At 50.8% G+C, this 15488-nt stretch overlaps 1 protein-coding gene across 5 annotated transcripts; it reads right to left on the bottom strand.

Moving 5' to 3' along the window:
- Positions 1–500: 500 nt before the first annotated feature.
- Positions 501–12335, bottom strand: CD19 (CD19 molecule). Of its 5 annotated transcripts, none has more exons than XM_086375169.1 (15): positions 12215–12335; positions 11659–11946; positions 11119–11325; positions 10683–10976; positions 9539–9646; positions 9234–9282; positions 8254–8342; positions 7788–7901; positions 7558–7662; positions 7408–7476; positions 7245–7304; positions 7100–7156; positions 6438–6530; positions 6237–6335; positions 501–859 (listed from the first exon to the last, which is right to left on the bottom strand). In XM_086375169.1, the coding sequence occupies exons 1-14, from the start codon at positions 12297–12299 to the stop codon at positions 6247–6249; spliced, it is 1707 nt and encodes a 568-aa protein (XP_086231295.1). In that variant the 5' UTR covers positions 12300–12335; the 3' UTR covers positions 501–859; positions 6237–6246. The 5 variants fall into 5 exon arrangements, 4 of the variants coding, with proteins under 4 accessions (XP_086231295.1, XP_086231296.1, XP_086231294.1 ...); XR_015154587.1 differs by lacking the exon at positions 501–859 and adding an exon at positions 5912–6127 and having other exon boundaries at positions 9539–9663; XM_086375168.1 differs by lacking the exon at positions 501–859 and adding an exon at positions 5912–6127.
- Between the last annotated feature and the right edge of the window lie 3153 nt (positions 12336–15488).

Raw genomic sequence — 15488 nt, 5'->3', positions numbered from 1 at the left:
ATATGAAAGTGTGAGATTTCTTTCGGCTTTTGCAATCAGTCTCTTAGGGGACTGCCTGTGATGTGCATCACATTCTGTTTAATGCTTATTTAATAATAAAATGGTTTTCTGTCTCTACTACCTCTGTAGAGAGGTTTTCTGGGTTGGAAGAAGGTTTTGTTTTTTCATTATATTTTCCCAACCAACCCAGCAATGACACTGTGTACCCCAGAGGTTACCTACCCTCCACGCACTACAGTTTTCACAACTCCTGTATCAGATGCACCCCAACACACACAGCACAGATACACTCCCTCCTACATGTCACACCTCCCACATTGCCTCCAATTGCATGACACTTGTTGACCTAAATAAAAGTCAGTTATTGTAGAGAATTCCCTGGCAGTCCAGTGGTTAGGACTCCTCGCTTTCACTGCCAAGGGCTGGGGTTCAATCTCTGGTTAGAGATCCCTCAAGGGGAGTGGCACAGCCAAAAAGACAAACAAAACCGAAGTCAGTTATTTTTACCAGCAAGGATAGATTTATTCAGGAAGAGCAGAGAACAAGGAAGTTATAGCAAAAGCCATAGGCAAGGCCAACAAACAGAGAAGGTTATTGTATAGGGAAAAAAGGGAAGACATTGGGAGGGGTTGTTCTGAAGGAATGTCCACTGGAGAAAAGTGAGAGTTCAGGGTAATGATGGCTTCTCACTGTCCGAGTTGCTGGGGTAATGGATTTCTTCTAGGAGATGAAATGTACCTCTTTCCCTCTTGGGACCTATAACTGATGATTCTTTCCAGTCCATGGTTCTTCCATTAGGGTCTTTAACTGACAGTTCTTCCTGTAATTGATGATGAGTGTCTTCAACTGACAACTGTTCCTGCAATTGACGAAAGCATCCCCTTCAACTGCATTTTAGTGAAAGTGAAAGTGAAGTCGCTCAGTCGTGTCCGACTCTTTGCGACACCGTGGACTGTAGCCCACCAGGCTCCTCTGTCCATGGGATTCTCCAAGCAAGTACTGGAGTGGGTTGCCATTTCCTTCTCCAGGGGATCTTCCTGACCCAGGGATCGAACCCGGGTCCCCTGCATTGCAGGCAGACGCTTTACCCTCTGAGCCACCAGGGAAGCATTTTAGTGAGGGTTCCCTTTATTAATTTTCACACCCTGACACCTCACACTATACATGCTATACCATATTTCACTCAGAACGCCCACCCAGCATACAGCCAATACCACCTGTCTCTGACACACATAGGGTTCATGTGGCTTGTGCTTCACACACCCATCCAATACAGCATCTTGACATCCACCCACATCCTATCCCATCCCCCTCTTCCACCACACTGATATCCACTACACATACACCTCAAGTCAGCCAAAGTCAAGACTGAGGTCACACAAGCCCAGCAGGTGGGGCTGTTTCCCAAAGGACAAAGACTGGCTCTGGCAGTGTGGACTCCAAGGACTTCCCAGCCCCAGGAAATCATCTTCTCTTTGCAGCAAAGCTGGAAGAATAGAGACTGCACCAAAAGTCTTTCTGCCACCTTGGTCCCTACCTGAGCATGCTCAGCCTCTGTCGTGTCCGACTCTTTGCAACCCCATGGACTGTAGCCCGCCAGGCTCCTCCGTCCATGGGATTTCCCAGGCAAGGGTACTGGAGCAGGTTGCCATTTTCTCCTCCAGGGGATCTTCCCGACCCAGGGATTGAACCCACGTCTCTTGTGTCTCCTGCATTGGCAGGCGGATTCTTTATCACTGTGCCACCTGGGAAGCCCCTCCCTACCTGAGAGGCTCCTGCAAACTAGGGGTGACTCAGGGCCTGAAATTTCCTTCAAGCCTCTGTCTCCCTAAATCCTGTTCACGAGATATAAGCGGTCCAGTACCTGCCAAAGAAACAGATCATGGGGTGGGAAGTTGGGAAACTTTGGAGTGTGGCCATCTTCTGAGCAGGTGCCTACGCTGGAGGAAGTCCTGACCCAAATGTTCTGGGTGGCCTCTGGCTCTTGGGACACAGAGGCCCTTAATAAATGCCAAATAATTATAAGAGCTAGGACTTCCCTGGTGATCCAGTGGTTAAGACCCCATGCTCCCTATGCAAGGGGCAGGGATTCAATCCCTGGTCAGAGAACTAGACCCCCACATGCCCCAACTAAGATTCTTCATGGTGCAACAAAGATCAAAGATCCCGTGTGCCACAGCTAAGGCTCAGCACAGCCAAATTAGTAAATACATATTTTAAAAATAATAGTAAAAATAGCCAATGTTCGAGTGACTACTATGCCACTGTCACATGCTTCATGTTTCACTTAAGACTCTTTAATGTAGCTATCATTACAATGGTTATTTTACAGACCAAGAAACTGCAGCACAGACAGCTTGAGTCACACAGTCAGAAAAGAGTGGATCTGGGATCAAACCCAGATAGTCTGATTCCAGAGCACTGGGCTGGAGTTGGCACACCTTGGTTCCTCTCTTCCCCCAAGCGTTCCCCAGGTAACCGAGTTCACAAGACTCTTGTTTTTGCCCCCAAATCTCAGGACTTGCCAGAGTCCTTCATTCACTCCTCCTTTTCCACTCATTTCTTCATCTTTGCCATCCTCTGATTGGGTATTGGAGGCACAGAAAAGACCCAGACCTGAATTCACCCTCAAGGAGGAAGGATGTTTTCACCAGGAGTCACAAATTCACATGCTTCAGGCAGAGACAGGAAACCTACATGAATGAAGCCCACTGGGTGAGAGGCAATAGAGAATGGTGGGGACTATGGCAATATGGAAAGTTCATATTAGTTGAAGGATAAGGTAGGGAGAGGGTGAATCTTGAGCTAGATGTGGGAATTTTATTTTATTTTTTGCCACATGGACTGTGTCCAAGATGGAAGCCTGAGGAAATGCTGAAGGTTCATTTCCCAACCCCCACACTCCAAACATACACTATGCAAATATAACAGGAAGCATCACTTTCTTTCTTTTCTTTCTCTTAGTACATACCTGAGCTCAAATGCAGGACAGAATTTTCCCAGTGCTAGAAATCAAGAAGGAAATCAAAGTCACAGCAGTGAAACAGAAGCCCATCAGAATGCTGGGGTCCCTAAGATTGGAGTTTTAATGTCCACCTGGGGACAGAGGTCAAGTCTGCAGTTTCAGGAAGAGCAGCGAGCTGAAACTAAGCCCCCTGCACAAAGCTGGGAGCTGAGAAAAGACTGTCTCTCCTGGGCACAGAAGACAGAGGGGGGAAAAAAATCCATCCACAAACCTTGGGATACAGCTTGGAAAAAGTCATCAGAATTCCCGGAGCCATTGGAGTATGGGTTTGGATTCAGACCAAACCTCTAGGGTAAAAGCTTGCTCTGAATAAAATGATAAGAAACCTGTGTAGCCTGTAAAACTGTGGCAGAAGCCAAATCAAGCTGGCCCCAGGAGATGTGAGTGGGGCCCAGGGAACTCAGGGGACTCCTGCAGGAGAAACAAAGAATGCTTCCATGGTGACATCGCCATGTACAGATGACAGTAATCACCTCCTCCCTAATCCTACTTTATAACTGGGAACACTGAGGGTCAATGATTTTGAGTAAGTTACTTAAAGTCAGTTAGCAATTAAAGTATTTAATTTCTCTGTGCCTCAGTCTTCTCAGCTTTAAGGCAACAATAACTTTAGTGTAACTTCTTCATAGGATTGTCATAAAGATAAAACAAGATGCTACTTGTAAAGCATTTATTAATATTAGAACTATGCCTGATACATCATCCTATGAGGAAGGCATACTAAAATAGCTAAAATCAAAGTGTCAGTTGCTTAGTAGTGCCCGACACCACGACCCCATGGACTACAGCCTGCCAGGCTCCTCTGTCCATGGAATTCTCCAGGCAATAATACTGGAGTGGGTTGCTATTTCCTACTCCAGGGGATCTTCCCAACTCAGGGATCAAACTCGGGTCTCCTGCACTGCAGGCGGATTCTTCACCGTCTGAGCCACCAGGGAAAAAGTAAGTTCTAAAGTTTCAGAGACAAGAAAGAACCGAGTCTCAACAATAAACATAGGACATTATGAAGAAGCGGAGCATTAATAAAAGGAATTCTAGGACTTCCTTTGTGGTTAAGGTGGTTGAGAATCCCCCTGACAATGCAGGGGACACGGATTCGATCCCTGGTCCAGAAAGATTCCACATGCCACAGAGCAACTAAGCCCATGCACCCTAGAGCTCTGTGCTCTGTGCAACAAGCGAAGCCACTGCGATGAGAAGCCCACACACCGCCATGAAGAGTAGCCCCACTCACCGCTACTAGAGAAAGGCTGCTCACAGCAATGAAGACCCAGTGCAGCAAAAAAAAAAAAAAAAGATGTATGGCTGAGTCCCTTTGCTGTCTACCTGAAACTATTACAACATTGTTAATCAGCTATACTCCAATACAAAAGTTTAATTGAAAAAGAAAAGGAACTCTAGAAATAAAAATGTAGGTATTGAAAAAGTCTAGCAGTCTTACAGAGAGCAGGAGAGGGACTAGGTTTCAGATACCAATTTTCAGAAGAGCACTGGAGCTGGGGCGGCCAGGCAGAAGATCCCAAAACCGTCAATGACCAAGTCCCTCTTTGCCTGAGACAGGAACCCGGGTGTGGTGGAGCTTGCTACATCATAGTTTCAGGGCCTGGAGACTTTTAGCTTTGAAGTCTTTGTGATTTACATCACAGGCAGTTTACCGGGTAATAGGCACAGTGGCTGGAACAGGAGCCAGGTTTCTGGATTCAGCTCTGTGAAGTGCTAGTCATGTGACCTGGCCTCTCTGACTCAGTTTGCCATCTACAAAACTGCACTTAGGAAGGGAGGGTGTCAAGAATGATATAGGTTCTGGAATTAGACTGCCAGAGTTCAAATCCTGACCCCAATCTTTATTAACTAGGCAAGGCTTGTGCATGTAATTTAGTGTCTCTGCCTCAGTTTCCTCATCTATGAAATAAGGTTGTTCATGAAGGTAAAATGAGTTAATATACATAAACATACATACACATGTAATAAATATAAAATACTTTTATACAGTCTTGGCACATAAGAGCTCAATAACCTTGTGAGGTGATTGGAAAGATTAAATGCGTTCACTGATGTCAGACTATAGTAGACACTCAGTAAATAACAGTGATGGGACTTCCCTGTGGCTAAGACTCTGTGCTCCCAAAGCAGGGGACCAGAGTTTGAGCCCTGGTCAGTGAACTAAGATCCTACGTGCCATGGACAACTAAGCCCATGTGCCACAACTAAAGAGAGCCATGTGCCACAACGACTGAACCCTCTAGAGCCCATGCTCTGCAACAGGAGAAGCCTATGCTCCGAAATGAAGAGCCTACACAGCAGGGGGGGAAAATGCCGAAGCTAGAGCCCACATGCCGCATCCAAGGTTGCAGATCCAGATTGCTGCAACTAAGACCCGCCACAGCCAATACCATAAAATAATAAGTGGAAGTGATGACTGCCAATTCCTGGATTGCTTCCTCTTCAGTTGGCGCCCCTCGTACGACTGTTGAATGAACCATGGTTGAATGCCTGAATGGCGGGAATGGCAGGCAAGTAAGGGAGATGAGTGCAAGCCAAGTCACGGGCATAAAGGCCCGGTGGTCCCCAAGACACAGTTCTTGCTGGATTCCAGAGGACCACAAGCGTTTGCGTCTTCCCTTCCCCTCTCCCACAAGGGCACTATGTCCCAGGATTGGAAGAGCTCACTGAGTTTCGGCTTCCCAGGTGGCTCAGTGATAAAGAATCTGCCTGCCAATGCAGGAGACACAGGAGACATGTGTTCAATCCCTGGGTCGGGAAGATCCCCTGGAGGAGAAAAATGACCATCCACTTCAATATTCTTGCCTGGGAAATCCCATGAATGGAGGAGCCTGGCGGGCTACAGTCCATGGGGTTGCAAAGAGTCAGGCATGACTGAGCGACTGAGCACACAAACATACACAGTTTATTTGGGGAGTGCAAAGGGGGCTGAAGTTTCACTTGTACACACACACACACACACACACACACACACACACACACACAGAATTATGCAAATCCAAAGGGTGACATAACATTGCTCCAGAGGCTCACGCTGTCTTCTTGGGGTCCCAGATTTCAAAGTCGGGTGAGGACTTCAGGGCCCTGAGGAGGCCCAGGCTATGCAGAAGAAAGGCTGATGGGGAACGGGCCCAGCAGCCAGCACCCCACTTCCATCCCTTTTCATCTCCCTCCTTTCGCATCCTCTGGAGGGCAGTTCCCAGCTCACCTGAAGGGAGTCACCTAGTGCTCCACCCTATTCGAGCCCCTCCTCCCCATGCCGGTTCTGGTCCATCGGGATTATCCATGTTCTCATAAGAGTCTGCATCTGGTCAGAACCAGGAAGGAGTAAGGTGGGAGTAGAGCCTGAAGTCAGCCGGGAGGGAGGAAGTCTCAGAGGACCACAGGAGGTGGCAGGAGATGCACCCACCTTCCTCATGATTGGCACCAGGCTGGGCTCGAACGAAGCGGAGCTGGGGAGCTGCATACAAGATCCCTCTCATATCCTCATAGGATTGGGACCCTGTGTGGGCAGGGCACAGAGAGTTGGAGGCCTAGGAGCCATCCTGGGGACTTGGGGAAGGGAAGTGCAACCTAAGATATGGAGGGGGGTCTTAGGGCCTTGAGCAATATTGTGCTAGGAAGAGTTAGCACCAGGTTCTGGGCCCTTGTTCATTGTAAGGTTTGGTCACATGTGGGTTAGATTACATTCATGGTCAGAGGAAAAAGTCAAGAACAGAATTGGAAGGAGTAAGAGTCAGAGTTGTCAGGAGGTTGTAGAGAGAGCTTGGGTCAAAGCTGAGGTCTGCACTGGGGCTGGGGCGAGCTGGAGGTCAAAGTCCAGGCTGGAACCGCACTGAGACTGGGGCACTGAGACTGGGGCTGCTGTTGATAGTGAGGGATGGGGGTGGATACTGGGAGTCAAGATAGGCCGTGGGGTCAGTGCTGAAGTTAGGGTTAGGAGTCCAGTCTAAGGTTAGGATTGGGCCTGGGTTGGGGGTCAGAGCCAAGGTCAAGGTGGGGCTTGATTTCAGAGCCAAGACCACATCAACCCAATCTGGGCAAGACAGGCAGGTCCCAAGCACTTCTCACCAAGGGAGGCTGCCTCTCTGCTGGGGTCCCAGGCTGATCCATGGGGGCTCAGCAAGTCTGGAGAAGGAAGAGGGAAGTCATTTCTGGCTTTTGGGTCACACACACACCCACCCACCCCACAGGAACGTGACCTCCTCACACACACCTGTTGTCCTGGTGACGGTAGGGGCCAGTTCTTCATCTTCATTCTCGTAAGACTCAGCTCCTGCAGGAAAAAGAGAACTTCAGGGACCACTCCGCCCTGTAGGGGATTCCCAGCCTCGTGGATTCTCCCGAGTCTCCGAGGCCCCACGAGGTCCCCAGATTACCGTTAGAGAAGGAGTCTTCATCCTGAGGATCCAAGCTCCCTTCCTCAGGGTTCTCATAGCCGCTGCCATCTGGTGGGAAAGGAGGAGCATCCACCGACGGCCCACAGCCCACGGCCCCGAGGAGGTGAGGATAGGGGAGGGCAGTCTTACCCTGGGAGAGTTGGTCCTGCCCAAGGTCGGAGTCGTTCTCGTAAAACTCGGAGCCCTCTTCACTGTCCGGCTCCTCGTAGGCCTCCCCTTCCTCTTCTTCTGGGCCTGGGGTTCGGGGATGGAGGTGGGAACCGGGTCACGGGCCCCCTCCTCTAGGCCCCAGTCCACTGTTCCTACCCCAGACCGCTCCGACACCTCTCAAGTGAGTAATCACCACCCCCATCAATCACCAGGTCCTGGCGGGCTCCGGGACCCCGCGGCTCTGGCCTCCTGGACGTCGCTGCGTGGGTTTCCGTAGGACGGCGCGGCGGCTCCGAGGCCCGCAGCCCACCGCAGGGCGCGTCCTGGCGGGTGAGAAGAGATGGAGGCGGTCAGGGGTACGGGCAGAGGATGCTTCCAGGCCCTGCTGGAGGACTCCGCGTCTTGGTACCCAGCCTTGAGCCAGGGCAGAGGCGGGACCTAAATATAGAGGCGAGGTTCTGCTCTCGCAACCAGACAGGGGTCTCGAGTCCTGGGGGCGGGGATATGAGTTCTGAGGGCGGGCCTTAGTCCTGGGGGCGGGTCTCAGATGTGGGTGGTCTCAGCGTCGTGGGGGCGGGCTCTTCACTGAGGGCGATGCTCCGGGCTCGGGAAGACTTGGAGCTCAGGAGATTGGAGGAAAATGGGTGGGATGCCCGCTCTGGGTCAGGTACCTACCCGTGCCAGAGTGGGGCATGGAGAGGGAAAGCATGTTTCCGTACTGGCTGTTGGCCCCGTTTCCCGGGGGAGGCGTCACTTTGAAGAACCTGGGGGAGGAAAAGGGAGTTGCACTTGAGGCCAGGCCTCAAGATTCAGGCTAGGGCTTCCCTGGTGGCTCAATGGTAAAGAATACGCCTGCCAATGCAGGAGACACGGGTTCGATCCCTGATCCTGGCAGATCACACATGCCGCAGAGCGACTGAGCCTGGGCGCCACAACTATGGAGTCTGTGCTCTAGAGCCCCCCAAACCGCAACTACTGAGTCCACGCGCTGCAATTACTGAAGCTCTCTCACCCTAGAGCCAGTGCTCCACAACGAGAAGCCACCGCAAGGAGAAGCCCGGGCACCACAACTAGAGTAGCGCCCACTCTCCGCAGCTAGGAAAAAGCCCGCAAAGCAACGAAGACCCAGCACAGCCAAAAATAAATAAATAGAACTATTTTTAAAAGAGATTCAGGTAAACCCTTAGAGGTTAAAATGTGGTCACTTGTTGAAACTTCGCTGGTGGTCCGGTGGCTAAGACGTGCTCCCAGTGCAGTGATTGGGGAACTAGATCCCACATGTTGTAACCAAGAGTATGCATGCCACAACTAAAGATTCCGCATGCAGCAGGGAAATCAAAGATCCTGCATGCCTGAACTAAGACCCAGTGAAGCAAAAAAAAAAAAAAATTGTAATCACTTGTTATTAGTTAGCACCTCTCTTCTGACATAGTGAAGCGACTTAGCAGCAGCAGCTTCTGACATAGCCTACAGAGGGATCTGTGATCATCCAAGGAGGACTTCACAGAGGAGGTAGCTTTGGTGCTGGGCTTTGAAGGCTGGGCAGCATTTCAACCATAGAGATGGAGAAAAGACAGCATGAGCAGAGGAAACTGAGAGCAAAGCATAAAGTGGAAGTGTAGGAGTGAGAGCCTGGAGGGCACTGGAATAATTACCTTCTATTGGGATCTGTCATTCGCTTTCTTTTCCTCCTCAGGATCAGGGCTGGTGGGAGTTAAGGGGAATGATCAGAAGAAAAACTCGAGAGTGAAGATTTGGGAGATGCTGGGGAGATAACTTGGAGGAGAAGGGAGTTCAAATTTCAAAGGGCTCGGGTAGTTTGGGGAGGGTAGGAAAGGACGGAGGGCGGGATTCTGAGGTCTGTTAGGGAGGTGTGGGAGGAAAAATGGTTGTCAGACTGGCTAGAGTGGGCTCTCTTGAGGAAGGAGGGATAAAGCTTGGGAAGACAAACATGACTCACCTCTTCGAAGATAAAGAAAACCCACCAGGGAAGTCAGGCAGAAGATCAGATAAATTAAAGTCACAACAGGGACTTTCCAGACACCAGTCTCCAGCAGCCAATGCCATACTGGTAGGGGGAAGGAGCTATGAGATGAAGATCCCAGGCTGGCATCTTGCTTTTCAGCCTCAGTTCCTCAAAGCGCCATAAGTCTGAAAGACCCTGGCCAGATATAGATCCTCAACATCCCAAGCTACACGGAGGGCTCTCCTCCCTCCCTCTGAGGACCCGGAACCTCACACAGGGCCTGGAGCGGCATCTATTAAGCAAATTGTTGACGAACTACGACTATCAGCAGATGCTATGTTAGGATTTAGAGGAGCAAGATGATCAGCTTCCTGCTGCAGCTAAGAACAGCTATGGTCAGTGTGAAGGGCAGAGTGGGGTTCACAAGGTTAGATGTGGGATGTGGCCATGTGCTGAGGTTAAGTTAGCAGGGAAAATTCAGGTTGAGTATGAGAGTTGTGGTTGCAGTAGCACAGTAGGATTGAATGAAGGGAGACAGAATGGGCAGAACATTATGACCAATTTAATGGACGGGAAAGAAAAAAGGAAGGATGCCCAGGTTCCTGGCTTGGGCCTGTGGGCAGGTGTCCTTCACTTATGCAGGGCCACCCAGAAGACTATCGAGTTTGATTGTGTAAAGGTTGAGCTTGCAGTGTCCATGGGATATCAAATGGCAATTCCAGGTGTTGGCTGGGTGTGGGGTGTGATGGAGCCTGAAACCATGCCTCTTTAGGCATGGTGGCCTAAAGAGGCATGGGGGTAAAGGAAGTCAAACAGGATGTGGGAGTGTAGACAGACATAAGAAGAGGGCTCAGGGCTTCAACAGTGAGGCGGGAGGGAGGGAGGAAGACTCCCCCAAAGTTTATGGGAAGAAATAACCAGTGGTAGGAGAAGACGGGGAAAAGTGGGTGTCTCGGAAGCAAGGGAGGAAAAGAGTTGGGGTCGGTGTTCAGTGTAGAGGTTGGAGTTTGGGATGATGAGACTGGTACTAGGTCTCAGGTCAAGGGGCCAAGGTTGCCTAGCATCCAGTTCTTCCCTCTCCTCAGCCAGCCCTCCCTGCCCCAGCTACTCAGATGAGCCACAGTTGGGAGAAACTCACCTGACTGGGCAGTGACCTTCAGCTGCATCTGGGTGGTCTTGTTGCCGTGGTTACAACGATAGATGTCAGCATCTTGAGCTGTAGCTTCAGGCAGTAACAGAACCACCTTTCCCCCAAGGGTGCCCATGACCCACATCTCTCTGAGCTGGGCATGTTCGCTGACATATAGGCTCAGCAGTTTGACCTCAGGCTTCATGGGATACTTGTGGATCCAGGAGACGGAGCCTCTGACCAGGGAGGTATGGGAGGCCCCACAGGACAGCAAGAGCGTGGAGCCCGGGGCCACAGTGAGATCTGGGGCAGGGAGATCCATGGCTAGGAAGGCGTAATCCTTGGGGTGGGGGCTCCTCCTCCCCTGTAGATCATCCAGTTCCCAGTCACCTTCCCCGCTCTTCCTGGCACCACCCCCCCCCCCCCGCCCCCGCCATCACCTTACCACGGTTGTCGCTCTGGTTCAATGTGCTGTTAGGTGGAGCACAGGGCAGGTCTGCGTGTGAGATCTCCTTAAAGTGGTCCGTGCCCCACACATTCAGCTGGGACTTTGTGGGGTGACCAGAAGAGGACCTGGGGCCCTTCGAGGTTTTGTTCCTCAGGTCACAGCTTGGGTCATTGAGGTCTGAAGCATTCCACCGGAACAGTTTCCCTGGGAAGATACCCAGAACCAGAATACAGAGACCAGAATACAGAGACATCCAGGAGAGGAAGAGAGATACAGAGACCCAGAAAGGCAGATGCAAAGACCCAGAGAGAGACAGAGAAAGAGCGACTCAGAGAAAAGAGTGAAAGACACAGAGCCACACGGCGCTGACGTCATAAAGCCGCAGGGGGTTTAGAAGCCACCTAAAACTAGCTCCCAGCGTGTCTCTTGGCCCCTCCGGCCCCTCCCTCCGGATTCATTTCAGCTGCTGGACCTCCTCCATCTCTGGTGGGCCTCCCTCTTCTCACTCAGCCCTCCCTGCCCCAGCCCGGACCTCACCGCTGCCCTGCACGCTGACTGTCCAGCCGGGCTGCCAGCCCTGCTCAGAAGACAGGCCTGGCTGGCACAGGTAGAAGCCCCCCATATGTTTGGAGACATTGAAGAGGAACAGCAGGGTTCCCTGGGGCTCCTTCAGGGTGCCCAGAGGCCCCACATGGATGCCCAGGCCTGGTAACCCTAGGCTCAAATTTAAGAAGGGTGTTGTTTGGGAGCCCCGAAACCAGGCCAGTTGTTCAGGGGGACCAGCCGAGGAACCTTCGAGGCATGGCAGCACAGCATCGCCTCCCTCTGTGGAGAGAGAGAGAGGGACAGGGTGGGGTGGCAGGGTGGAAGCGGGGAGAAAGGAACCCCCAGCCCCCTTCACTCCTCACACTGGGTGAGGAACCCCCAGTCCCTACAGCAGGGAGTGGATGAGTCCTCAGAGTCCTTCCAATCCTCCCCTGGATTTTACAGATAACAAAATGGAGGCTCAGAGAGGGTAAGTGACTCAGCCAAGGGCACCCAGCCGGAACCCAGATTTCCAGCCCTTCCATCCACCTCTGCCCTCCGGACATACCTTTAGCCTCCACTAGGCGTGGATCCTCGGGCCTGACTCCTACAGGGGTAAGGAAGAGGAGGAGAAAGAGGAGAGGAGGTGGCATGGTGGCCAGACTCCCCGGGGCGCCCAGCTTCGCCGCGCGGGGGATGCTGGGGCAGGCGGGGACCCGGTGGGCACTGAACCATGGGCGTCTGTGGGGGCGGGCGGACAGTCCCCCCGGAGAGGAAGGGGTGGTCACGCCTCAGGCCCAGTCTCCATGCACCCCTCCAGAACCACAAAACTCGCCTCCTCCCTGCTTCCCCGTTTTATTTTCATCTCAGCACTTACCACCATGTGAATGACCTTGTCTGTGTGTTTCCTTATTTGATCGCTTTCTGTTCCCCACCCCTCTAGAATGTAAGCCTCTTGTGGCAGAGATTGTCTGGTTCAGACTGTACACACGGTGCCCCAGAACAGGGCTTGGCACGCTGTAGTTGCCCAAGGAATATTTGTTGAATGAGTGGGTTCAGACTCCTTCCTTCTCCCCCTCCTCCCTCCTTCAACCTCAGGCTCTGAATTCATTTCCTTTCACACACACACACAACCCCGTTCATTCATTCAACCGACATCTCTTGGGTCTTCTTCCACCTCCATACAATCAGCCCATCACACATAAGGTGGGATCCGGCAGACCTGAGTTTGAATCCTCTGCCTCTGCCGCTTGGCTAAATGTCTTCATCTTTCTGAGCCTGAGCGTCATTCTTTTTATCAACTGGGGATAATAATAGTACTATCCAAATATTGTTTGTGGAGATTAAACCAGATGATATACATACAGCATTTGTAGCCCAGTAGAGCACATAGCAAGCCCTCTTTGTCTGTGAGAGACGGGGTCCATTAAGAGCTAAGGGTTCAAGTCATTTTGCCATTGGGGCTCCTTTGCAGTGGTCCTGAGAAATGACTAATGGTTAATGCCCCTTTGTCTCCGGATGTCCCCCCATGAAGCCCCTGCTTCAGTTATGGGAGGAACCCATTCAGAAATGGGACGACTGAGGCCCCCCAAAGGGCAGGGTGTGTCTAAGAGCACACATTCCGCTGGTGGTATAATTAGACATCAGAACGCAGGAGTCCTGACTCTTAAATCTTTTCTCTGCCCCACACAACCCACCCCCACCACGTCTCCTCCCACCCTGCTTTCCCTCTCTCTCTCACCTCGCCCCACCCCTGCATGTGAAGCTCTGTGTCTGTCACTGCTGCAGTCACGCAGGGAAAAGGGCCAGACCCAGGAGACTGGCTCTCTCAGTTGCTGGTTCCCAGGCCCGTCTCACTGGGCTGTGGCTTCCTGTTTGCCTGAGTCGAACCTCAGGGGACCCTCCAGCCGCCAGGGCCCCCACTTCCCTTTGATCGGGTTGGGGTGGTTACAGGGGAAAGATTGGGGCATTGGGAGAATGGAAGGGGCGAGGAAGCAGGAGCCCATGTGCCTTTCATTCAACAGAATCTCTCTAATCCCTTCACTGGCTACTCAGCTGCCTCACACGTCGAGTCTTCTTGCTAAAGCATGTCAGCCCCTTGCTTAGAACATTCCAACGACGGTCATCTGCCTAAAGTCAACATTCCAAACCAGGGCCTCCAAAGGTCTGAGTGAGGCTACCCGTGACTACATTTGCTGTCTCAACCCTCTGACAGTCTGCCCCCACTTAGGGCCTCTGCACTTGCTGCTCTTCTTCCTGGAACGACACTCGGCTCTGCGCTCCACTGGCTCCTTTCCATCACTCAAGTCTGTTCAAACGTTACTTCCTCCCAGAGACCTTCCCTGACACCCCAGGTACTTTTTTTTTTTTAATTATTTATTTGGCTGAGGTGGGTCTTAAATGCTGCTTATGGGATCTTTTGTTTCTGCATGCCAACTCTTAGTTGCAGCATGTGGAATCTATTAAGTTTCCTGTCCAGGGATCGAACCCAAGGCCCCTGCATTGGGAGCATGGAGTCTTAGCCACTGGACCACCAGGGAAGTCCCACCCCCGGGACTTTTAATTTCACACCTCTGTTTTATTTCCTTCCCAGCATTTGCCCCAGTCCCAAAGTCTGCTTGTTTATTTTTCAAATCTTCTCATTGGCCTCCTACCCTAGATTATTCACTCTGCTACAACAATGGTCTTTGCTTCACTGACATCCAGAAGGTGGTCATTAAGTGTTGGTTGTATAAAGGAAGGACGTTAGTTATGGTCACCAAAGGGGAAAGGGAGGGGGGTTATACACTAGTAGTATGGGATTAACAGGTACAGACTGCTATACAAAAAATAGATAAGAAACAAGGATTTACTGTATAACTCAGGAAACTCCATTCAAAATCTTGTAATAACCTATATTGGAAAATAATCTGATAAAATACATGTATATAATTGAATCACTTTGCCATACACCTGAAACTAACACAATATTGTAAATCAATTATAAAAAATTTAAAAGTAAAAAGGAAAGGAAGTTGGGAAGAGTGACAGAATACTTTTCTCTTTCCCCCATGTACAAAGTCACCAGTTAGTCCATTTCTGATCCTTAATAATTCTAGTGTCAATTTCCCCTATTTTGGACTCTTCTCAACCAGAATAATTTCAACAGCTTCGTTTATTTATTTGGCTGCATCGGGTCTTAATTGTAGCACATGGGATCTAGTCCCCTGACCAGGACTTGAATCCCAGCTCCCTGCATTGGGAACTTGGAGTCTTAGCCATTGGACCACCAGGAAAGTCCCTCAACAGCATCTCCTTGGGGCTCTCTGTCCTCTACCTTCTAATTCCCATCCACATGGCTCACAGAGAGATTTTCCTTGGGATCAGCCATGTGCTTCCCCTGCTCAACAGCCTTCAGTGACTCCCAGGGTGTCAGGTTAAAATCCAAACCTGATAGTTGACTTACTTACAGGCATCATTTCATGCCCTCATTTCATGCCTTTCCCAAGAAACCCTGCCGCATATACAGGGAGTCTGGACTTTATTCTGAGGGCAAGAGGCTCCTGGGGATTTGTAAGCTAGGAGTTGACCTGGTCAGATTTATATTTTCTAAAACTCTTCTTGCCTCAGTGGCAGAGGAGGGGATTGGAGGGAGTCCAGAGAGATCAGAAAGGGAAGCGTTCATTCATTCATTCACAAAATATTGACTACTTTAACAGTCAGTGTCACGGTTTATTTATTATTACTATTTTGGCCGTGCTGCCTTTCTCTAGTTATGGATCTCGGACTTCTCATTGCGGTCGCTTCTCTTATTTCGGAGTATGGACCCTAGGGCGAGCAGGCTTCAGTAGTTGCACCACCTG

This window comes from Bos grunniens, chromosome 25 (assembly GCF_055505025.1).
Source record: "Bos grunniens cultivar Pamir isolate PY7600 chromosome 25, Bosgru_T2T1.0, whole genome shotgun sequence".
In the NCBI taxonomy this organism is placed as follows: domain Eukaryota; kingdom Metazoa; phylum Chordata; class Mammalia; order Artiodactyla; family Bovidae; genus Bos; species Bos grunniens.
Note: the sequence above shows the minus strand (reverse complement) of the source record. Positions and strands in the feature narration are given on the sequence as shown.